Source organism: Oculina patagonica, chromosome 4 (assembly GCF_052425735.1).
Source record: "Oculina patagonica isolate OP01 chromosome 4, crgOcupat, whole genome shotgun sequence".
Lineage (NCBI taxonomy): Eukaryota > Metazoa > Cnidaria > Anthozoa > Scleractinia > Oculinidae > Oculina > Oculina patagonica.
In genome coordinates this window covers 15,688,897-15,713,600 of record NC_135761.1, presented here as the reverse complement: position 1 = coordinate 15,713,600, position 24,704 = coordinate 15,688,897, and the positions used below count along the sequence as shown (strand labels likewise).

Genomic DNA, 24,704 nt, shown 5'->3' with positions numbered 1-24,704 from the left:
TAAACGGAGGCTAACGATTTATCAAATTTTGTAGAAGTGCGTCTGTTGCGTAAATAATTCCTAGTTTTGCCATCTTTTTTGTGAAACTTAACCCTGGAAAAACGAATTTCAAACTGTCGTACGTACGGCAAAAAGGAAAGCTCAAAAAGTGGAAATCAAACTTTCACTCAATAGATTTTTTTCATTTTCTCGCAAAACGTAGATATTAATTAACAAAAGTGATCCGTTAAGAAAAAAGTAGAGGCCACCGACCATTTAAGAGAGCAAATTGCAAGCGAAGCTAGCGGAACGGCAACTCACCCTATATGTTCTTTGAAATTTTACTGAGCGCGCGCGCTCTAAGTATGGCGTGGCATGGCGTTGCGACATGAATTACGTGCGCAGTAGGGATGCGCATTAACAATTAGCGCGAACGTCCTAAAATATTCTTAGCTTTGGTATGACCTTACTTTCTTAGCATACTCTTAAACCTTAATCAATCCAGCCTCGAAGTTCTTGTTAAAAAAAGGTTTTATACTAAAAACAATCTTCGAGTGGAATAGAGCCGTTGTTTCCTGATGTTCCTGATATGACTTTCAAATTTAGGAAACCTCAAAATACTAGCATTCGGACCAAGGGAATAAATAACGAACTGAAAATAAACAAAGATGAATTCGAATGAAGATAGATTTAGACCAATTACGAACGACAAACTTGAAAAAATTGGCCAATTTTTTCAAAATTTCAGCCAGTATCATCCGTGACATAGCTTCTGGGGCTCCTTAGAAATGACGTCAGTGACATTGTGAAGTACGGAGGTCACGCTTTTCGTTGTCAACAAACATCCCGTCACGTACACCAAAGAATCGAACACCCACTCGCTACAGCAGATTTAATCGTACTATCTTCCCTCGCACTGACGTACACTGAACCTTGCGTGAAGTAAACGGAATATCATGATTTAAAATAACTTGGAAGCCACTGTTTAAAAGGAAAATACCAACTGCAGAAATGAAGTGGGTTGCTTGATCCCCCGATGTTTAACTTTTGTACGTCGGCTGAAGAAATTTTAATACGGCTGAATTACGTAAATAACAACGTGTTCTGTGCGATTTTATTGCTTAAGTGCGATTGCACGTACCCAACATTTTGAAGTGGATTATTGTTTGTTGTGGTCATAATGCATTATTATTTATATTTCATAACTGATCATTTTGTGTAAATAGCATGAACTGTAGAATGCTTTTCTTGCACCTCGAGACACAAGTTATAAAGGCACAAATAAGTCTTTTGTTGTATGTGCTACAATTGTCCATCAAGTGATGTTGGACCTAACGCATACACCAGCAGTGAAATTATTGTCAAAAGATTAAAACTGTGCTTTTAACGGGAAAGCTATAAAGAAGAGCTTTATTCACCTGATCATGATTAGGAATTTAACCGTTCACATACGACAGGATAGTGTAAGTACACGGCACATTCTTTTTGAAACTCTTGAAAAATGTTTATTCACGTTGGTGGAATGAATTAGAGAAGCTTCAATGATTTTAAATAATAATTGCGGAAAAAGTTTTGTTTAAGATATTTTACAACGACAAGACTATAACACGCTGAGGTCATTAACAGTTACGCATGGCTAAGTTTATTTACTAACTGTTCTTTGTTACTAAGCAATCGAAAAGTTTGGTTTTGAACTCAATGACGTCAGCCAGACCAACAACAGACGGCTAAGCGTTGTGAAACAAATGTGCGGTGAAATAAATAAGATACACTCAGGACAGAGCTAGTTGTGCACGAGAAAGTTAAAATAGGTAAGTATACTAAACTAAGATGCATTGTGTATAGTAAGAGTTTGGTAGAAACGATCGCCAGTAGTTCACTATAGCGAATGTGGAGGTGTTACATGCGAACTTTGATAACATTCTTTAGTATGCATACATGTATTTAAATCATTCATTCCGACACGTAATTCGCATCAATAGTAAACATCTGTATAAGCCAAGAACCGGACACTCTCTGCTTCGTGTTCTGCTAGAGGGCCGATGCTTAACGAAACGAAAATGATAAGGGAAAAGTACTGCAATGGCGGTCCAATATCATACACTCGTCGCGCGAAGCGAAGCGATTTTTAAAAGGCTTGTGTGACATAATTTTAATTTGTTATGCACATTGTTTCACGTTTGTTGCAGCTCCAACATAAGCGTTACAATTTCTCATTTCTGACCTTTACAGTTCTGAAAAGCTTGTGAAGGCAAGCGTCCCTTTTAGGTGGCCTTCCTAAAGTGTTTTTAAGGCGTTTGAGTGATAATCATGTCAGATTCCTGTGCATTAAGGACCTTGTTTCTACATGCATACATTTACCTTAGTATATTAGTCAACAATGATCCCAGGGGATCAATTGGAATAAAAAGCCGTTCAATTGGAATAAAAAGAAAAGAAAGTAGCCTCTGGAATCCGGTAACCTTCATCATACATGGAGTGAAAATCGGGGGCAAACTGAATAAAATACTTCGTCGAACCCAGTGTTTTGGGTCCCTGCTGAAAGCTATTTTATAGCAAAGAGGCATTACTTGAGCAAGTTTTGTTTTATTGCGTCATGCCATGCGTTTCAATACAAAGACGGCTCCACACGGAAAATGCGTCAAGATGAACTGTCAACTTATGTGCGTCTTAAAAAAACGAAAAAGAAGACGAATTCATAGGGTCCCAAAGGGGTTTAGGGCTCCAAGGTTCCAGGTTTCCCCCCTTCCAAAAAATTGGTCTCCGGGTTGGTTCTGAGCTCCACTCTTGTCACTCTCTGCAGCAAAATAATATTAGGGCTTCAAGCCGCGAAAAAATGGGGCTCCAGGTTCCATGGCGAAATGTTTAGGGCTGCTGGGCTCCGACAACGCAACCCTTCCTTTGGGCACCTAAACGACGAATTTTCACTCAAATGATCAATTAATCAATCAATCAATCATTTCTTTTTCCACGTAACGTCTAATGAGCTAGAAGCTCAGCAATGTTATGCAAAATGTCGACACGAAGTGTGACTTCTTTGTGTTTTTGTTTTGCACCAATAAAGCGAGCATTTGTGATGCAATCCACGGACGCAATTAAGTTAGACAATGTACGTGTTAACGAGGTCAAAAAAAAATACTCAACTATAACGTGACTATACCTTCTTTCTTACTTTAAAATACATATAGATTTTCAAGAAACATGGGGATCATTCCTTCAAAGAAGAAAAAGCCCAGACAATCCCAGAATGGAACAATTAAGAGACCGGTGATTGAAATCAAGGAAGAGCCGAACTGCTGTAAGCAATTACCCTTTACAACTATTTTTTAAACTCAATTTTTTTCTACGCTTCTGCACTTTATGTAAGCTAATTTTAATAATTGTCTACCAGGGGTGAATATGGGATTCAAGATGTGGAAGGAAATGATGGGAGAGGAACTGTTTGAACAGAAAATGGAAGAAGCTGATGAGGTACGTGGGGCCAAGTGGCACCAAAAATTTTACAGAAAACTCGCGGAGTAAGAATTTTTTTTCATCCATGTTTAAACCCAATTTAGAATAAACGTGTCCTTTTTCTTAAACGCTGTCTAAACTTTCTTCCTTCTTTCCTCGATGTTTTACATTCGACTTGAATTTAAGCCGGGTGCTGTCATCTTTTTTTTTTTCAGCCTCCACCAGAACCTGGACCATTCAGTGCATCACAATTGGCACTCTATGTTAAAAAATATCAAACAGGCTTTGTTCTCAAATCACTCACTCACCCTAGAGGTGTGGGGGCTACTGGAGCCATTACAATTCTCAACAACCCTCTCCTCCCTGCGCACGACTTTTTCACCCCAGGACGAGTCTTTCCAGTGCGTATCCGCCATTCTAATCTGGTCAAAAATGATGACGCTGCACTGGACGTGAGAATAGTGTCTGTGAAGTTTGCTGACAGCGATATCGAGTCACCGTTCGATCTGATGATGCATACTGGTGAAGAGGCCGCAGTGTGGAACCTCTTTAGTTTTGATAAGATGCTGAACGCGTTAAATAAAGGCGCCAAGACCTTTGAAGAATACTGTCTTGAAGACCCATGGCAGTAAGTATTGAATTTGCTATTTAATAGCTTATAGGTGCCAATAAAATCTACCTTAAATTAAAATTGCGGCAGGAATATAGTAATCTTTCCGATGTCGACTTTGGAACGTCAATTAGTTCAATTTTAAACCGCGTTTAAAAGCTTTAGGGGTGGTCATTCCCCCCAATCAAGTCATAAATAGGAGGAGGTACTGTTTTATGCTTTCAAAACGCAGATCTTTTCAACACAATTTTTGTTTTAAATAATTCAAGTCAATTGGACAAATATTGACTAAGTTAAGACCTCGTGTGCCGATTGGCACTCCTAGGGGCTGACTGAAAGGGTTAAACTAGTTTAAGGTTTTATGCGACCGGGGATTATTACACCGTAAACAAAACATTTAATTTTCACCCAGCTGGATATATTCCTACTTACGTTTCAGTGTCAGAAAATGAAATCCATTTTTAAGTCAATAATCCCTTTTCCTTTCATTCCCAATTTTAGCTTCCACTTGGCCATAGGTGGTTTTCGTCGCGCACCTGCTTCGTTTACTGACCAGCGGTACTACTCGTGGTTGGCGCTAGAATACAAAGCAAAAGACGGTGTACCGCGTTACGCCAAATTTCGCCTCGTTCCCGCAGATGACAGGGAAGAGACTGGCTTGATGACAGAGGAAGACCAACGAAAACCCTGGTAAGACTCGGTAACATTGTTCATCCTTCATGATCTACGTTATAGTTTTTTCAACACTTACGTATTTTTATTGTGTACCTGTAGGGAAACGTCCCGGTGGGACAGCGAAATAAGACCTCAAGGCTATTTGAAAGCTGATATCGAAGACCGGATGTCAGAAGGCGGTATTCAATACAAACTTCAAATACAGCTACACGAAATAAAACCTGACGACTCCCACCTCGTTCTCCATGCGGCAAGAGCCTGGGACCAGGCCACTCACCCTTGGCTAGACCTCGCCGATGTCAGTCTGTCGTCACTATTGCCATTTGATGTCACAGAATGTACACGATACTCCTTGGAAAATATTCCTTTGTCTTTGTCCCTTCCCCCCGCCAAGACCATCTACGACTATAATTCCATTGCATATCTGAGATCCAAAGTTCTTTCGGATTCGAGCAAGAAGTGCTCCTTAAGGCGACCTTCAAAACCGACAGGCGAAGGGCTGTCCATCTATTGCATTTCAGTTTTGACTGGGGACCGAAAAAGAGCTGGTACCAACGCTAATGTGACCCTTACAATTACTGGTAAGATGGTAATTCTCTGTGGCAGTTGTTCGTGCATAGTTTATTCTCCGGTTGTTCAAAGGGTAGATGGTTCTATCCAACGGATAAATCATTCTCCATTTGAGAAATAATTAAACGAGCTAAGATATCTACAGGATATAGATTTATTTAGTGAAAAATGCAGCATTAAGTATGGAAGTTCACCTTATCCTTCATGTTGTACATTAAGGCCAGGTATGGCAATTGTTCACATGCCAAAGAACATGCAAAGAAAATCTAAAGCAGTGAGATCTTTCTACTTCCATTATACAAGATGCTAAATGATGTTTCTTTGCCTTTGTTAAAGGGACTGTGTCACGGCTAAGTTAATTTTATGTTATTAAATTTTGCCAAACACTCGCCATGAAACTAAATGTTTGCAAAGAAATTAATTTTATGATTCTAAATGACAAAACCATAGCTTCACTGCAGCCAAATGTGTTTCCCGGCGTTATAATTTAAAGTTACAAGCAAACAAGATTAACTTTGAAAACTGTTTCGCCGGATCACCTTTCAAAAACCCATATCGCAATCCGTTTCAATCTTCTGAATCTTCGTCACTTTTAGCCATCCGTACCTTCTTTTGCATTTGGTGTGTTATTTAAATATTCCTTCACAGTTTTAAGATGTTGTTTTATATATTTAAACGAATTTGGTGGTCATTTCCTATGCCTAAGTTTGGCTAAAATCCGTGACACGGTCCCTTTAAAAAAGAAAAATCTTCAGAGTTAATCAGATGAAACCTTTGTGCTGTTCAGTTCTAAAATACAATTAGACGGAAGAGAAGGGATGCAAAACTTAAATACTGGTATGAAAGATCACTAAAAACACACAACAACCGTGATCATAATTAAAATTGGATAAGGTTAAAATTAAGACTGGCAAAACTGATAAGTTGACTATTGTCACATCAACATAAATCCAGCTTAGGCAAGTTTTTAATTTGAAAAACGATTACATTTCTTACCAATCTTTTTATGCTTTAAGTCGCGGAACTCACTGAACTAAACTTCCATTTTTAATGTTCTAAGCCGGAGGTTCTAGTTTTTTATCTAAGAAACTCTTTCTAAATGGTTGTTCAAAACTTTTTTAGGTACTAAAGGGAGAACAAGCCCTCTTCTAATGGACAAATGGCTTCACGATGATTTTGAAGCGGGGCAAGAAGATACATATGTCTTGGATGCAGAGGATGTAGGCGAGCTTTTGATGATAAAACTTGACAATGATCAGGGTGGACTTTTTAGCGACTGGTTTGTGGAGAAGGTGATGATCACCTGCAGTCAAGATCCCCAGAGGCTTTACGAATTCCCTTGCGGTCGATGGGTGCAGAGTGAATCGATCTTCTACGAGGGGAAAGGTAGTAAAAATAACTTCAATAGTCCCCTGCTATAAAATAAACAGGGGGAGACGTGGTGGCGTAATGGCTAATGCGCTGGGCTCCGGATCGAGCGGTCCGGGTGCGAGACCTGGCCGGGGTACTGCGTTGTCTTCTTGGGAAAGACACTTTACTCTCACAGTGCCTCTCTCCACCCAGGTGTACAAATGGGTACCGGCGAATTTACTGCTGGGGGGTAACCCTGCGATGGGAGCAGTGGGGGTAGAAATACTCCTAGTCGCTTCATGCTACGGAAACCGGGATAAGCTCTGGCCTGAAGGCCCATTAGGCTCGAACGCAGACTTTACCTACCCTATCATGAAATAAAGACTTTCGATTCTTTGTACTGTCGACGCTTAAAAGCCGTGGCGCAATGGGACGTGTGGCTGCAACATGCTCCAACTCAGACTTTTCTGTGTGTTTACACGTTTCGATTTTTTCCTTGCTGGATGCCGCTACGACATGTCCCTAAAACATAACCACCGGTGTGTCAGCGCCTTAAGATGTACGGGGTTAGATGCCTTACCTTGTTTCTTCTGTTGTGTGCTTGGGAGAGGCAACAGGATGTGTCATAGAACTTGCAAACACACCGCTTAATTTCCTTGCATTGCAAATATTAAGTCTGGTGGAAAAGAGTTAATAGTCAGGAACTAGAAAAATGCCATAACGTGTGCAACGCGACGTTTTAGAAGATTTTAAAAAGTTGATGTGATTTTGAAAAGTCAATATACTATACCCATTAAGGCTTTTTATCATACCTCCCCGTCGCGTTAGGTTTTTTTGAGTATCCCTCCTTCCCTCGCTCGTTAACGTCTACTGCTTACATAATTGTGGGAAAAGAAAAACCACTTAGCTCACTCGCCGTTTTCTTTGTCTCTTTAGCACTGCTTGTCACAGATGAACAGCATGAATCAGTGCGGAACCAAAGGCGACTAGAAATTCAACAACGACAAGAGATTTTTCAGTGGGGAGACGATCCAGTTTTTCTCGGTCTACCAGGATATATCAAGTGTGAAAGCACAAAAAAGCTTCCTAAAGATATCCAGTTCACGCAAGAAGCTGCAGAAGACCTTCATAACGCTAGACAAAAGGCGATGGTTAATCTTGGTCTAATAAAGTTGTTGAACATCTTTGATTCTTGGGACGACTTTGATGATTATCGCAAGGTGTGTACATTCGACTGATTAACTTTCAATTATGTGAATGAAACCATTGCGTGAAAGGTATTAAGAGGACATATGCACAAATTTCAAACAAAAATGAAAATTCTTGGCAAGAGCCCTGTTATGGATTTCGCTCATTCTCTTACCATGGGTAGGCCTTAATATGAAATAAATCACAATATACTTTGTTTGGCTAAATATCGATTTGTTTTCGAGAAAATCGATAATTCTAAAATCCAGCAAAATTGACGCTTTCGGAGCTCAAAATTTATGCCGAGTTTGTTAGCTTCGCGTCGAAAAATAAAGCACTCTGGAAGAAAAATACCTATTTAATATCGAAGAATAACATCAAATTAGTACGTCGAAAGCAATTTCTGCTCTTAAAGTCTTTTTTATTTGCAAAATATAATTAAGTTTATTCGACACACTTTTGATTTAATTCAAAATAGGTCAAACTTATCGCTTTATTTAAGTATGAGCGAAGCGAAATAAATGGCCGAAAATTTGGTACTAGACAGATAAATGATTGTTCTTTTCGATACTAAAAGGATTTCCTAGGGAAATAATTTAGTGCGATGCTTTCAGATCTCAAAGTTGCTTAAAATTCGTTAATTTAACCGACCGTGACATTGTTGATCTTATCAACATTATGTAAACAATCCACGCAAAGGTTAATTTTCCCCATGTGAACTTCAACTGAGTAAAATAAAAACATAGACTTGCTTACCGTGGTGTTCGCTGATACATTGTAAATCCTGTTTTCCTCATTTACGACAAAACCTAAGCCCTCGGCGAAGCTGTTATCCTATTTTCTTGACGCGCCATTTGTAACTGATTTCCACGTCTTGAAGTGACAGTTCTTTTCCATGCATTCTTGAAAACAGTCCAGTCTTAACTGATCAGTGTAAACAGGAATACGAAGTACTTTGCTTTAAATCAACTTAAAGCTTAGCAGCAGTGGTAGATAAATCGATACGGCCGGGGAATCTTCGTTTCGAAAACCGCCATTTGAGATTTGTCGGCCAAATTGTCCTGCGGTATGCAGATAATTAATTCACACTTGAGTAACTTCCGGCACATGAAATCGACAACCACCGTGACCAGAAAGCACCCTGCTTTTTGGTGTATTGGTTGAAGCATTATTTTTATTATTTTAACATAAGCTCTCAATGAAAATTTTTTGGGCTGAACTTGTAATTAAGTTTCACTTCAGTAAGCCACCGTTCGAGAGAGTTGTTAAATGGTTGCATGAAAGCGTTTTTAACTTCCGGGTCGAAAGTTCTTCTGTTGCGTTGCTTCGCTTTGCTGCATATTTTTTATCCAGTTCTTACCCTTGTTCAAATTCTTGATTAGGCTAAGGCAAAACAGTTGTAGAGTCAACTCTCCCTTATTGAAGATCTCTATAAGACGGACACCTGGTGTTGGTCCTGTCCTTGCCGTTTTTTCAGTCATTTTTATACTCTAACCAGCTAGGCTACGTTTACACGGGACCGGACCGGAGCCGTTCCGAACTGGACCGGACCGGATCGGCCTCTGTTTACACGGAAGCGTTTGGCACCGATCCATGTGTTTACACAGGACGGTTCTGGAACCGGTCCGGAACGGTTCCATAACTTGACCTGCAAAATAGCAGGTCCAGTTTTGGTTCCGTCCCGCACCGGTTCCAGAACGGCCCCGTGTAAACAGAAGGCCTATCCTATCCGTGTAAACAGAAGACATATCCTATCCGAAAATCGGACCGAAACGTTCCGGACAGCAGCAGTGGTTGATAAATCGATTCGGCCGGCAAATCTTCTTTTCGAAAACTGCTATTTGAGATTTGTCGGCCCTGCGGTGTGCAGATAATGTATTTCACATTTGCGTAACTTCCGGCACATGAAATCGACAACCGCCGTGACCAGATAGCACCCTGCGTTTTGGTATAGTATTGGTTGAGGCACCATACTATTGCTATATTAATATAAGCTCTAAATGAAAAACCTTTGGGCTGAACATGTAATTAAGTTTCACTTCAGGTAGCCACCGTTTGTGAAAGTTGCTAAATAGTTGCATGACAGCGCTTTTAACTCCCGGGTCTAAGGTTCTTCTGTTGCGTTGCTTCGCTTTATAGTTTTTTTTGTTCTTGCCTTTGTCCAAGTTCTTGATTAGGTCAAGGCAAAACAGGTGAAAGCAAAATCTAAGATGTTATCGTTGGATCCGTCTTCCGTGAATGTTAAAAAATATGACCATATATATATTCTGCTGGGGTCCGGCGTAAACAAGGGAAGGTGCCCCCCGCCAGAGCTTGCGGGGAGAGACAAGCGCCTCGCCGTCAGGGGACCCAAATGTATTAAAAATATCATAGTCATTATATAAATATTTTGTTTTTAAACCTGTTTTCCGGTGTGTTTTGAGTTGATTTGGAAGCTATTAGGGGAAAAACGGTTTAAGTTTCAAATATTATCCGCAGTCTATTCCTTCGTAAATAAGACGTTTGTAATTATAATACGACTCAAGTTTCCAAACAACAAGAGATATAAAGTAATAACTTTATAATCACCTTAATTCTCAATTCAATAGGCGAACTTTATTAGGAAGGAGTTGTCGAAGCTGGGGTATTTCCCCAAAACGGCTCTGTGCCGTCCAATGAGGTCGTGGTTTTGGGTTCCCGATCTAGAACGGGATTTTCAATATCAGACGATATCTAGAACGAGATATGGTATTTTGAACACACAAAAGTTCCAAAATATCAGCAGCCAAAACGGGGTGACTTGTTTCTAGAACGCGGTATCTTTTGAATGCAAGTTCTTTCTAACTGAATACCAGAGGCCCTTCCAATTACGCTGGTAAAAAGGGAATGTTATGCTTCTAACAATGCTTGTTTTTTGTCCGATATAATGCTCAACTGTAATTATGCTCATTTTTTTTTTAAATAATGCTACTTTGGTATAAATGCTTTGTTGTACTTTGCAGTAATAAATACAAAATATGGCATCACGTCAGAAGTCCATAACAAACTTCTGATTACGTGTACTTTTCTTCACCTAGCTTTAATCTAATGAAGTGAAAAGCACCCTTTCCTTTATTTTTACACCAATATACACCTTGGTGTAAACAGTCATAAATGTTCAGTGTTTTATTATAAATTGTTTACCGTGACTGGTATTACAACTGCATATACATGATATATGGTCCCTTTTTCCCCCACCCCTTCCCCACCTTTCCGGCCTTCCCGCTTTTATTTCGCCCAATCTTCCACAGGAGAAAGAAGGAGAGCTTGTTTACAGGCTAGACTACACAGAATATATATTTTTAACTGACATTCACGGGAGACGGATCCAACGACGCCATCTAAGGTTTTGTGTACAGCCAACTCTCTCTGAAACGGGTACCTTCGGGACCGGCTCCAACTAGATTTAGATTTTTTAGATTAGATTTTTTATTATTTCACACTATTTACAACTCAGTTCGGATTTTAACGTCGTTTCAAATTTTCCACTGAAGAAGGGACAAGAATTTGAACAAGGGTAAGAACTGGATAAAAAATATGAAACAAAGCGAAGCAACGCAACAGAAGAACTTTCCACCCGGATTTCATGCAACCATTTAACAACTCTCTCGAATGGTGGCTAACTGAAGTGAAACTTTATTACAAGTTCAGCTTAAAAGTTTTTCATTGAGAGCTTATGTTAAAATGATAAAAATAGTGCCTCGACCAATATTTCGAAAAGGAGGGTGCTATCTAACCTGCGATCAGGCGTTATTTTTCTCGCGGTGGAGGGGTAAGCCTGATCGCAGGGTCGATCGCAGGTTAGGTGCAATCTGGTCACGGTGATTGTCGATTTCATGTGCCGGAAGTTACTCAAGTGTGAATTAATTATCTGCATACCGCAGGACAATTGGGCCGACAAATCTCAAATGGCGGTTTTCGAAACGAAGATTCGCCGGTCGTATCGATTTAATTATCTACCACTGCTGCTAAGCTTTAAGTTGATTTAAAGCAAAGTACTTCGTATTCCTGTTTACACTGATCAGTTAAGACTGGACTGTTTTCAAGAATGCATGGAAAAGAACTGTCACTTCAAGACGTGGAAATCAGTTACAAATGGCGCGTCAAGAAAATAGGATAACAGCTTCGCCGAGGGCTTAGGTTTTGTCGTAAATGAGGAAAACAGGATTTACAATGTATCAGCGAACACCACGGTAAGCAAGTCTATGTTTTTATTTTACTCAGTTGAAGTTCACATGGGGAAAATTAACCTTTGCGTGGATTGTTTACATAATGTTGATAAGATCAACAATGTCACGGTCGGTTAAATTAACGAATTTTAAGCAACTTTGAGATCTGAAAGCATCGCACTAAATTATTTCCCTAGGAAATCCTTTTAGTATCGAAAAGAACAATCATTTATCTGTCTAGTACCAAATTTTCGGCCATTTATTTCGCTTCGCTCATACTTAAATAAAGCGATAAGTTTGACCTATTTTGAATTAAATCAAAAGTGTGTCGAATAAACTTAATTATATTTTGTAGATAAAAGGACTTCAAGAGCAGAAATTGCTTTCGACGTACTAATTTGATGTTATTCTTCGATATTAAATAGGTATTTTTCTTCCAGAGTGCTTTATTTTACGACGCGAAGCTAACAAACTCGGCATAAATTTTGAGCTCCGAAAGCGTCAATTTTGCTGGATTTTAGAATTATCGATTTTCTCGAAAACAAATCGATATTTAGCCAAACAAAGTATACTGTGATTTATTTCATATTGAGACCTACCCATGGCAAGAGTATGAGCGAATTCCATTTAAGGACTCTTACCGACATATGTTTGACCGTAGGAAACCTGTGCTCTTAAGCAGTACTCTTTATGTGGTGCCTTTGTTTCTTGTTTGTTTTGTTTTGTTTACAATTTCTCAAGTAAAAAAAAACTTTAAAAATGGTTTCCAATTTGCACTTTCACACTCTTTAGAAGACAAAGATTTAGGATTCAAAAAACAGCTTTTGTTTGTCGCGCTTGGTTTGGCTGGCTACAACAACTTTGAAGATTTATATAGCTTGGTGTAGAAAACTTCTTATTAATGCTGACTTTCCAGAAACACGCAAACGTAGCGTAAAACAAGAACAGTTTATTGCCGTTGGAAGTGACCACTTGATAACAGGGGGCACACCATTCTTGTGGGCTACTCACATTTTTTAAGTAAACTTGTCCACACGAGAGCCTGAAAGACAATATACCCAGTTTAGAGTGTATACTCTACGTCATACCCAGATTAGCTCTCAAAATGTCTTTCAGCGAGTTTGCAGCGAGTGTAATGCAATGATTTTTCTAGCAGGAAATTTAAAATAGTTACATTGTTTCAGGCATTCGTCACTTACATCGGTGATGTTCCATTGGCCGCCGAGCACTGGCAAGATGACTGTTTCTATGGAGCTCAGTTCTTGAATGGCTGTAACCCTGACACGATCAAGCGATGCATGGAGCTGCCTTCCAACTTCCCCGTCACACAGGAGCTGGTCGGCAACCTTCTTGATGAGGGTGATACGCTTGAGAAGGCAATACAGGTACCTTTTATGACTGACTGTCCAAAACCTACTTAAAAGTGTAGACAAAGATCTGTCGTTAAGTGAGTGACTGACCTGCCCTTTGTCCTACATACTTATCTGTTTGTCGTAATGTAAATCTGTCAAACTAGCTGACTATGACTCATGGATTCAGCTGGATACCTAAAACATGACAATATGATAATTATAGTTAAGTAAGTGAGATATTTTTCTAGCCGTTTGACATAATAATTGCCTACCTGACTGCCTGCCTGCCTGCCTGCCTGACTGACTGACTGACTGACTGACTGACTGACTGACTGACTGACTGACTGCCTGCCTGCCTGCCTGCCTGCCTGCCTGCCTGCCTGCCTGCCTGCCTGCCTGCCTGCCTGACTGACTGACTGACTGACTGCCTGCCTGCCTGCCTGCCTGCCTGCCTGCCTGCCTGCCTGCCTGCCTGCCTGCCTGCCTGCCTGCCTGCCTGCCTGCCTGCCTGCCTGCCTGCCTGCCTGCCTGCCTGCCTGCCTGCCTGCCTGCCTGCCTGCCTGCCTGCCTGCCTGCCTGCCTGCCTGCCTGCCTGCCTGCCTGCCTGCCTGCCTGCCTGCCTGCCTGCCTGCCTGCCTGCCTGCCTGCCTGCCTGCCTGCCTGCCTGCCTGCCTGCCTGCCTGCCTGCCTGCCTGCCTGCCTGCCTGCCTGCCTGCCTGCCTGCCTGCCTGCCTGCCTGCCTGCCTGACTGACTGACTGACTGACTGACTGACTGACTGACTGACTGACTGACTGACTGACTAACTGACTGACTAGATTGCCGTTGTTAAAACAAACTAATAAAAGAAAAAGAAAGTGACGCAATATGTTATTTATTCAAGGATGGCCGTGTTTACATGGTGAATTTTGAGATTCTTGAGGAAATCCCATTTTATGGCCACAACGATGAGAGCTTAGAGAATCGTTACACCTGCGCAGCGCTGGGTTTGTTTTACGTCAAGGGCAGTGGAGATATCGTACCCATAGCTATCCAGTTACACCAGGTGCCGAGTGAGACTAACCCGATATGGACCCCGAATGACTCTGAACTTGACTGGATCTGCGCAAAGATGTGGCTACGTAATGCCGATACGCAGTATCATCAAGTAAGTGCAAAGTATCTGATGAGAGTTTGGTGTCCTGGTTCCAGTTGTTCGATGAGTGGACTACGTTATCCACTGGATAGATTACTATCTAGTGGATAGCGTAGTTGGGTTTATCAACACTAATCCACTGGATAGCGATTTATCCGGTGGATAGCGTTATCCACCCTTTGAACAACTGGGCTCTGGTTTCCACTAGAAAAGCCATAACTTATGGATTGTGTTACGAACCAAATTACCAACATACTGGCTGAGTATAGTATGAATATGGCTTGTTGCAACCTTGCAAGTCACGTTTTCCTTAATAGCAAATCTTACTTTTATTTGGGCGATTCTATCACAACATACAAACTGCTCTTAGAGTTGAATGAATTCTGTAAAGACTGTAAAACAAAATCAATTCTAGAGAATCGTAGAGGAATAAATACCAGTAGCTGATCTAAACGAGCTGACAAGGCGAGGAGAAAAGAAGTACAGATCCGCCTTTGTCTTGTTAAAATAACGGGGCAGGAGTAAACAAAATGGGATCTTTTCTTGCTCAGTAAGGGAAGGTCCCGAAAATGCATGGTTATGGTCAACGTGACTGCACAACAGACATAAAGATCTGACCGAATACGAAACGCATCTGTTTGACCGACAAAACCGTGGAAGCAAGTGTGCAAGGGAGTCTTCCTTTTCTGTTCTGGCATTACAAAATATAACCATTATATGTGTGTAAACCGTTATGGGTTTACACACACTGGGTTTACACACTTCGGTTTACACACTTCGGCCAATAACGTAATTTTGAGGAATGGTTTAAGATGTTACAAAGTGAACTTGAACAAATTTGAACATATTGATTCCTTTAAGACAAAATATCTTAAATCTTTACCTTTGTTGATTCAGATGATCACGCACCTTCTTCGCACTCATCTGTTCATGGAACCGATCTCCCTTGCCAGCTGGAGAAATCTTCCCTCACTCCACCCCGTGTGGAAACTATTGATTCCTCACGTGCGAGGAGTTCTCGCCATCAACACCCTTGGAAGAGAGAGACTGATTCCTGCTGGGGGTGTGGCAGACAACACCCTTAGCCTTGGAGGTGGAGGTAAAATTCCTAGGGGATCTCACATAAGCAAAACAGGAGCGAATTTCTCTTGCTCTTTTTTTTTCCTTTTTCAAAACCCTCTTGAAAAAACAATTAAGCGAATATTATAGTAAATGGTTTGAACCCAGTAGTATCAATAGGTCGTATAGTGTGATCGTTCGGGTAAGAGTAGTTCTGAGGAGAACTTACCGCCGTAAAACTTATAACCCAAACACCAAAAAAATTCTAAGTAGATCTCCCCTCGGTACATATTGTCACCCAATAATTTGAACCCGGGCGGTTGTAAGAATTGCAACAGCCACCACCACTACTGAAGAAACAGTACAGCCGTTCAAGCATGTTCTGATACTCTTAGGTCACATTGATCTTATGAAGAAGTACTACAGGAATGTCAGTTGGTCATCATATGACCTGCCGAAATTCTTAAAAGAGAGAGGAGTAGATGATCCGGAAAAGTTGCCAGGCTTCCACTATCGGGACGATGCCCTGAGGCTTTGGCAGGCCATCAAGGACTACATCACAAGGATCTTGTCAATTTACTATCATTCTGACGAGGACATCGAGAAGGTATAAAGTAGTTTCATAGTTGTTGTTTATTTTGACGCAAAAATAGCTTGCAAAACAAGTTGGCTAACGGATCACTCTAGATTTCTCTTCCTTATTTAATATTAAGGATTCAGATCGGTAGTTTTAAAGAAGGCGTAGTACAGGAAATGGAGAAGGAGAAGGAAATCGTCCACACACTTACAAGGCAGCGAATGAAGCCCTGGGATCCCGGGCCTATTAACTGACCATTCAAATGAAAGCTATCGAGCACTTATTCTAATATACATTATAGTATCGTTTTTTTTTGGTTTTGTTTATTTGTTTTGATTTTTTGGCAAAATATTGACTTAATAATTGAGTTTGGAGACTCCTGGAATTAAAAGTTTTACGCCAACAGACAAAACCTTATTCAAGAATAGTGTACGAAGAATAACCAAAAATATGTTTCATTCACAAGTCATCGTCTTCTCCAACACTGATTATATTTTACAGGACACAGAAATTCAAGCGTGGATCCTAGATCTTCATGACAATGGCTACGCTGTTCGGGAAGGAGAGACAGATCACGGCTTCCCGTCATCCGTCACAAGCATTGAACAGCTGACTCACATATTGACCATGGTCATCTTCACGTGCGCCTGCCAACACGCAGCGGTCAACTTCTCTCAGATGGACTCACTCGGTTTCCCGCCAAGTTCTCCTGCACTCATGCGACAACCACCTCCAACGGAAAAAGGCAAAGTAACCGTGAAAGATATAATGAAAAGTCTCCCTACCAAGCACCAGACAGGGGTTACTTTGGTGGTGCTGTACGATTTGACTCGCATCTTTCCCGATGAGGTAAATTTAACCAATTAACGCCAGCTTTTTATGCGTCTGTCCTCTTATGATTGTTCATTTCGCCATAATCTTGTCAAGGTAGTCTGTAGATACCCACTTGGCGGTTGTTGTTTGTTGTTGTTTTTTTACGATAACAAAAAGCTGTTCGTTATTTAGAAGTCTCTTTCGTAAGGAGCACAATCATGTGTGGTTGCAAACGAGAAGCTAATTTCTTAAGCTGGACACTGTTCTATCAGCCTCAACATATTCAATATGTCTCTTCTATGAAGCTCTATGAGGCTGCCTTTAGCATTATGCCTTTTAAGCATTATGATAAGCAGTATTTTGCATGCGAGTGATTTCTTTCGCCGAGGGTGCCTCTAATGAGAGCCGCGAAGGCGAAACAAAGGACTCGCGCGCCATCTACGGTTATTTCAAGTGCTGAGAAACTAACAAACAATGTATTTTTTCTTCTCTTACCCTACAGCGTTTCCTTGGTGATTATTCTGATGGATCCTTTACAGACATGGCTGCCCGAGAGGCCATTTTGCGCTTCCAAGGAAAACTTAACAGAATTTCGGTGTCCATAAAGAAGAGGAACGAGACTTTAAAATTTCCTTACACGTATTTGCTTCCAGAAAGGGTACCAAATAGCATCGCTATTTAGACCACATTGCTGGTACATTGATAAACATGTGTATTTTTGTACAGGAATAAGATACTAGTCAATAGTATATACCACACAAGTGAATAGGGCTTTTGGCGCGCGCTGATTGGTTAACTCGGAGGTGATTAGCAAAGTACTATTCACCTCCGAGCAGCTAAAGAGAGACAAACTGCCGTCGTGCGTCGCTTTGTTTGCCAAAAGCGATGTTTTGGTCCGCTTGTTATTCCACTTATGTGGTATATACTAAAACAATTTATCCACAACTATTCACCTCCCCTTCGGTGAATAATTGTTGAATATGTCGTACAAAATCACGTACTAGTTAAATCACGACCAATTGACTTTTTACGGATGTTAATTGGACGAAGAACATTACTTTTAGGAAAGGATTTGCGAAATTACATCCGGTCTGCTAGAATGTGTTTTGTTTAATTAATTATTTATTTATTCAGCTGCCTTTGCACCAGAGCAAGAGTTTTTGGTTTCATGACTATTTTAAGATTCGTCATATTTAAGTTATTTGGACTTGTAAACCTTTATATTCACATATAGGCATTCCGATGAGTCTGGAAACAGATAACTACACGGTTACCAGGCTCTTACCATGTATTTTGTTAATATCTTATCAATGGAAAAGTTTATAACATTTCATGGGCAAATAAATCTACAATAAGAAAGGCGTTTCAGGTGGGTCCCCCGGCACGTGTTTCTGCTAATAGTGTATTATCCTGTCTGAGCGGTACGCTCCCACCCTTTACACTAGTGCACTCTGTACTTAAAACCATATGAAAGCTACGTAAATGATAAAAGGCACCCTGTTGGAACCCTGCAAAAAAGAACGTGTAAATAAAAAAGCATGTATAGGGATGGCAGGTTTGAGTTTGCAATAACTGCAAGTAACGGGGTTTATCGTCCCATTTCAGGCCATGCACAGGCCTACCATCTTTTGTGTAAATGTTTGTGTGGTCACAGGTCGTCAAGAAATCCTTTGTAAATGCTGTTGTAAATATGTAAGCTTTCTAAAAGCCGTACTTATGACTGTGTATACCTAATAAAATAAAGATTTCTTTTTGGAAGTTTTTCGGTGATTTTAAATACAGGCTTGTGACCGGCGGCCATATTGGATTTTTCACACAAATTAGTTTCTCGTGATTTAAGCACCTTGGCACTTTATTACTCTTTTTAGTTTTCATTCTTGGACTACAAAAGGTACTACAGCAAGTATATATATGAATTGGCTAGGCAGTTACAACTGCTATGGCAGCCTGTTTGTATTCACAACAAAACACTGATGTTGTTCGATACCTTCGATTTCTTCTCCGCTTTCATGGTCGTCCTCTGAACCTGAACTAATTTAATTGCACTCTGAAACATCGTCAATTTATCCCTTTCTATCGTTGATAAATCAGAGTCTCTATCTGCTTAAACTTCGGCTAAAACTTCCGTGGTTTTCATCCGACGTGACCTTGCTGCCGATGGGCCGCCATGTTGGATTTACCATATGTTGTGCCAACAAGTGCCAACAATGCAAAATTCTTTGGTCAGCGGACACAGAAAAAATCTTCGAACGACCGAGAAAACCAAAACAAGGCTTTACAGAGGACGTATATATACGTCCTGGGTATCTGAGGCTCATATTTCAGGACGTATATATACGTCCTTGGCATTCAAAGGGTTAAGTGAGTGAGAGTAGTTTTGTGAATTCGATTTTTTTCGAAGAGAAACTTAAAGACCATCAAATGTCCGGTGGTAATAATAGATAGTAGGTGGATAGGCATTTTTAAGAAAGTACTACCTTAAAGGGACTGTGTAACGGCTGAGTTAAGTTTATTTTATTAAGTTTTGCCAAATACTTGTAAGAAACTTAACGTTTGAAAAGAAATGAATTTTATGGATCCAAATGAAAAAACCCTTATTTTCACTGCAACTAAATATGGCTACCGGGCGTTATAATTTAAAGTTTCAAGGAAACGAGACTAACTTTGAAAACTGTTCAGCCCAACAATATTTCAAAAACCCATATCGCATTCCGTTTCAATCTTCGTCAATTCTGGCCATCCGTACCTTCTTTTGAATTTGCTATGTTTTTGAAATGTTCCTCCGCTGTTTTAAGATGTTATTTTTATATTTCACCGAATTTGATGGTCATTTCCTATAACTAAATTTCGCTAATTAAGTGACACAGTCCCTTTAATTCCCTGAAGCGGAAGCTCCTAGTTGTCAAAGGACCAGTCCTGGTTTTACTTGAATCTGTTTTATATAGTTCGCGGATTGTTCTTCAAAAGTCAACTAGGACGTCAATTAAAGACACGCATTCGCGTTCTTTATATGATCTGTACTACCAGTCGGGACAACTTAGACAAAATCGAAGAACAGCCGAATTTCTGTAAACAAATACATGTATTCAGAATTTCCATGATCTGAGTGCGATTTATAAATAATCTTAAACTATCGAGGGTGCTGCCTAGCACGACTTACGTAGATTTGATTATAGTGCAGTTTTCAGTTGAGCGTCCTTTAACCAAAATAAAGCAATCACTGGTAAGTTATAAAGGACGCAAACAGTCCAATGATCCCATCAAAACTGGCAGCAAATTCATTTAGCCAGCACATAGCGCGGAAATACGTGCGCGAGCGTGTCACGATTGGTGTTGGTTTTACTTCTGCCTGGTCGAGAAAGAGGGACGATTTTTTTTACCAATCGCAAGCGTAGTAATGCAAATCCAAAGCAAATGTGAATTACTTTCGACACTGAATCGAAAATCATGTAAATAAAGATTTGAGCGCAAACAAAAAATTCATTTCACGAACACAAAACATTGGGAAAGAGAACCATTACATAAAATCGGGAGGGCTTCACTAAAAAAGCGTACATCTGTACAATTCTTGATGAACTCCAAAAAAACCCATTTTGAAATATAAAAGCTTGAGTTTTCGGGACAAGTGTGTGGCAATAAGTTCATTCTTTTGTGTGTGTGCTCAATTGTGTAGCTGACAAGTGCATGGCAATAAGTTCGGTTTTTTTGCGCTCAATTATGTAGCTGGATTTGTTCTTTGGCAAGGGACATTGTTTTGTTGTCGGTACCCATTGCAAGTTAAAATTATTTTCCAAGTTTTGTCTAAATGCGCATATTTTGAAGCATTTGTGTATGCACGTGTAATTTGCACTTATTTATGCATACTCTCCTGAGCTCGTTGATAACTATGTAAAAGCATAAATTAGGTTATAAAGGCCAACCCACAAAAGCTATTAACATTCTACGCACGGACCGCCGACGAAAGGATCAAGCCAAAAGAGAAGGTATTGTGTTGTTTTGTTCTTAATTTCTAAGAATCCGCTATTTTACGGTAGGAAACCACCGCTGGATACTTTGAAATGACGAGTTAAGTAAGCCATCTTCAACAAATTAGCCTCCTTTTTTCTCCTCTTGTGGCGTTCTTGTTGAGCTTAACGGTTGGCCGAGCAGACTGAGCAGTTCGTCATATTAGCTCATTAAAATGCGAAAACGCTGTGCAATTCTACCCGACAGTTTGTAGAAGTATTCGTTGGAATGTATTGTCTCTTGAGCCCGTCAAAAACAATAAAAATGTAAACGTGGGTATAAAAGATGACCCAGACCGATTATTAGTCTCATTAGCATTATTCGCACCGACTGTCGAGGATAGGATCAAGCTAAACTAGAAGGTAATTTGTTTATAAGTAATCATTTCTTACACGTAGCTACATTTTGCATTTCGCCCTAAAATTTACAAGTATGAACGTTTTGTCGTGAATTGGCATTGAGGCTTCTTTCTTAATCCGTATGTAAACGTTTCTATAAACGGCAAACGATATACTGAAACTGGATTGATTATTGAAGTCACATTGTCAGATTCTTTCATAGTACCAATATCGCGAAAAACAAAAACACCTCGTTGAGAAACAGTCAGGCGAATGCAGCGCTCAAGTGCTTTTTATATCGATTTATTACAAACTGTTATGCCAATCATCGAGACTCGCCCAAACTTAAGCGTTAGTTTGGGCGTTTATTCAATGCAGTATCAAACTTGATGTGATAAATGCTTTTGTATATTGATTTAACGCATGGCATAGATAACCATGTTGCTTTAATCAGTCGGAGGCTTCTGAAAACATATTGTTCCAAAACATCAAACAAAATCGAATCTCTACGGCAAAGCTCAAAAAATAAAATGCGGTCTCTTTTGCATATGGGTAGCCCTTATTAAAAATACTAAAGCTATGCAGTATTTTGCTTCTAATAGTTTTGAATTCGCTAGAAAAACAAATTTGAAAATTGATTCCCCCCATTTCTGCTTATTTATTTGTCTGTAATTTAAAGGAGCCGCCGCACGGCCTGGTCTTGTATCCAACCAGGATTAGAAAATGACGCTACTGGAAATAAGGTGTTTCTGTTCCAAATAAGCGAGCCCCAGAAAGTTGCCACGCGTTCGTTTACTCACGTGCTCACAGCTTTATTTTGCATAAAACTTCTTCCTTATTATGTATGCATTTACTTTAGCTTTGGCTTCGCCAGTAAATTGCCCATTTCAGATCCTGTGATACTCTCTAGGGAATTTCTCCTTCATCAATCTGAAAGTATTCATTCATTTCCACACGTTTTTTTTTTTGGAATTTGAAAGAAATTAGCGGTGACTATGACCTCTGTCGTTAAGTGTTTTGCGTTGTAATGTTTTAACACTCATTGTGTTTGAAACTTACCCTGGGGGCCAAAGTCTTTTCTTGTGCGGTTTGGATCTGCGCAGGGTATTTGAAATTTTGCTTTCTGTAATATTGTGGTCGTGTTGCAATTTAGCCCTTTTCTAAAAAAAATGGAAAGAGTCCCAAATCTTGACTGATATTGAGACAGTGAAATTTTTGCAGCAATGTAGCGCCGAAAAACGTGAATTGCACTTTTAGAATTTGGTAACTTTAGGTCAGGCGCAGTCATGTAGGCTACAAGTAAGCTTTAATTTTTTGAGTGAGCTGTCCCAACTTTTAGGCTTTTCGGAGGGGTGTGTGTGTGGTGGGGTGCATGCGGGCTAGGGAGAGAAGAAATGACGGGTTTCAAATCTGCTCCTTCCCCTTAGGAAGGCCTGTTACTCAAGTTTCAAAGAATATATTTGTACATCGAAAATAAACCAACAGATGAATTTTGATAAAGTAGTTCACAAGCGCTTAATCGTGATTGCAAGTTCATGCTTCGCGGCTCGGTAAATATCCACCACTAGCCACCGACACTGAGGTGAATACTGTGTGTTAACTGTCGTCCGGTAAGGCCATTTCGCTAGATAGAGATTTTAAGTACGATATCATTAATAAGGACTTCAGGGAAAAGCATATTTTACTTGTAAAGTGCCATGAAAGGTATGGGCTTAATTATTATGTAGTATTCTGGACTGGAAATGGAAATTATTTGCTTTATACTAACGACCACCACAGTTAACCGTTCCAACAGCTCTTGAGTACTTGCTTCGCTCAAATCCGAATACTGAAAGGCATGCTTACAGAGCGAAACGTGTAATTCAGGCTATAACAAAGGCAACAAGGAAAGAAATATTCGCTACAAAAACATCCTACAAATCGTTGACTAGACAACAAGTTCAAAAATTCATTTGCTCGACTCTAACGCCGAGAGTCCTGGCAAAAGAGTTCGTGGGTTGCTGAAACGAATGCTGCTAACCGAAAATCTACTGATTCCGCGTATTGATTTGTATCCGTGGGTCAATTAAAAAACCACAAAAGTTTTATAATGTTTACTTTCCCGTTTAGGATACAATATTTAGGAATTACATATATGCAAGCCGCGATCCGGTGAATTTTAAATTCAAAATCAGCCAACCAACAACTCGGTTTCCAGTTTTAGCGTCTTCACCGTACGGCATTAGCGCATTTAGCGGCTACTTTGATACTGTTTTAGACGTCTCTTGTAAGAGTATTTTAATATCTGTTTCCATTAGTGCTTCAGTTTGCATGTTGATGAAACACATAACAAGAATACCGATACACACTAATCTTGTCTAGTAAGAGGGTCAAATGTGCAGTGGCACCTTAATGGACAATTTTCACTTGGTCACGTAGCTATAGATTTTTACTTACCTTTAGGTATCAGTATAGGTCAGTTGATCACCTCGCGTTAACTCATTTTTGTGGCAAGGCTTTAAAAATAAACCACCAAAAGTATACATTTCCTGAAAGCTTTATTAACGAGGAACGCGATAATGTTTTTCTTTTTTGCTAAAATCTATGCACCGTATTTTTTTTGACAAAGGGAACTACAGGTTTGCTCGCTTGTAAATAAAATGTAAAACTTCACAAAAATATTTGCATGAGTGCTTCGCGTATTGTTATAATGAATATAGGGTTGCAAAATAAAGCCGTGAACAGTGAACTTGTAATCATACGCGCGTGGCAATACTTCTGAAGGGCTTTTTAAAAACAAGACTTGTTTATTACCTGCAATATTTATAGCGACGCTTTTGTACAAAGAAATACTGCAGCCCCCATCTTTCTCTCTTGGCAAAATAGCGTGAAATTCGGTTGTCAATACCGAAAAGCAAACGCTTTAGTAGAATGTTAGTGGAATAACTTGAATGCCAAGACAAGACCTGAATATCTGGAGTATTTCGGGAATTGTGAGTTAGAACCAAAACAAAAATTGAATCGAATACTCATTTCATGTTGAAACCACATCTATAAAACAGACACAAATGATTTCGACTTCCTTAGCAACTATTTTTCATACTAATGTCATTTCTTGTCTTCTTTAAAAATCGTTTAACGTGTCAGGGACGTGAGCATAATTATGCGAAGAACGTACAGAGAGGAAGTATTAAAACAATAATAGAACCGTAAAGACAAGCTGTATAGTAGCTTTACGGCGGCTTTACGGAACAGCAAAGTTGCATTTTTGTGCTGTGATCTTTCGGCATAAGAGAGAAGCTGAACACGTTGAGTAAGGTAAATGCTCTTGGGAGGTTTTTTGTTTGTTTGTTAGCTTTTGTTTATATTTCTTAAGAGATGCAAATTGGCGAACACTCCTTCTCGAACGCCACATACGAGAGAACTCTTCACAGCG

The 24,704-nt window shown here is 39.9% G+C and overlaps 2 protein-coding genes across 3 annotated transcripts in view; both read left to right on the top strand.

The window, feature by feature from the left end:
- Window positions 1–760: 760 nt before the first annotated feature.
- LOC144649694 (allene oxide synthase-lipoxygenase protein-like) lies at window positions 761–18,698 on the top strand. The gene is made up of 14 exons (XM_078509258.1): window positions 761–1,790; window positions 3,168–3,277; window positions 3,371–3,450; window positions 3,648–4,060; window positions 4,544–4,732; window positions 4,817–5,298; window positions 6,410–6,673; window positions 7,574–7,857; window positions 13,197–13,397; window positions 14,246–14,509; window positions 15,395–15,596; window positions 15,952–16,163; window positions 16,635–16,982; window positions 17,449–18,698. Exons 2-14 carry the CDS (start codon window positions 3,181–3,183, stop codon window positions 17,626–17,628), a joined length of 3,216 nt encoding a protein of 1,071 aa, XP_078365384.1. The 5' UTR covers window positions 761–1,790; window positions 3,168–3,180; the 3' UTR covers window positions 17,629–18,698.
- Window positions 18,699–20,864: 2,166 nt separating this feature from the next.
- LOC144649693 (allene oxide synthase-lipoxygenase protein-like) overlaps window positions 20,865–24,704 on the top strand; it is a 30,995-nt gene continuing 27,155 nt past the window's right edge. Inside the window, exon 1 of one of the 2 annotated variants that reach the window (XM_078509255.1) lies at window positions 20,865–20,929. The gene's annotated coding sequence lies outside the window, so the exon portion shown is untranslated. Of the gene's footprint in view, window positions 20,930–21,169; window positions 21,314–24,704 lie in introns of those variants that run through there. The other variant, XM_078509256.1, reaches the window with a different exon arrangement.

What these genes read in the sequence shown, in the direction of transcription:
- LOC144649694 (XM_078509258.1), top strand. Translation starts at nt 3,181, where the DNA reads ATGGGGATCATTCCTTCAAAGAAGAAAAAGCCCAGACAATCCCAGAAT. An exon ending in GAAGACCAACGAAAACCCTG is followed by an intron (nt 4,733 to 4,816) that starts GTAAGACTCGGT and finishes GTGTACCTGTAG; the next exon opens with GGAAACGTCCCGGTGGGACA. An exon ending in ACTTTGATGATTATCGCAAG is followed by an intron (nt 7,858 to 13,196) that starts GTGTGTACATTC and finishes ACATTGTTTCAG; the next exon opens with GCATTCGTCACTTACATCGG.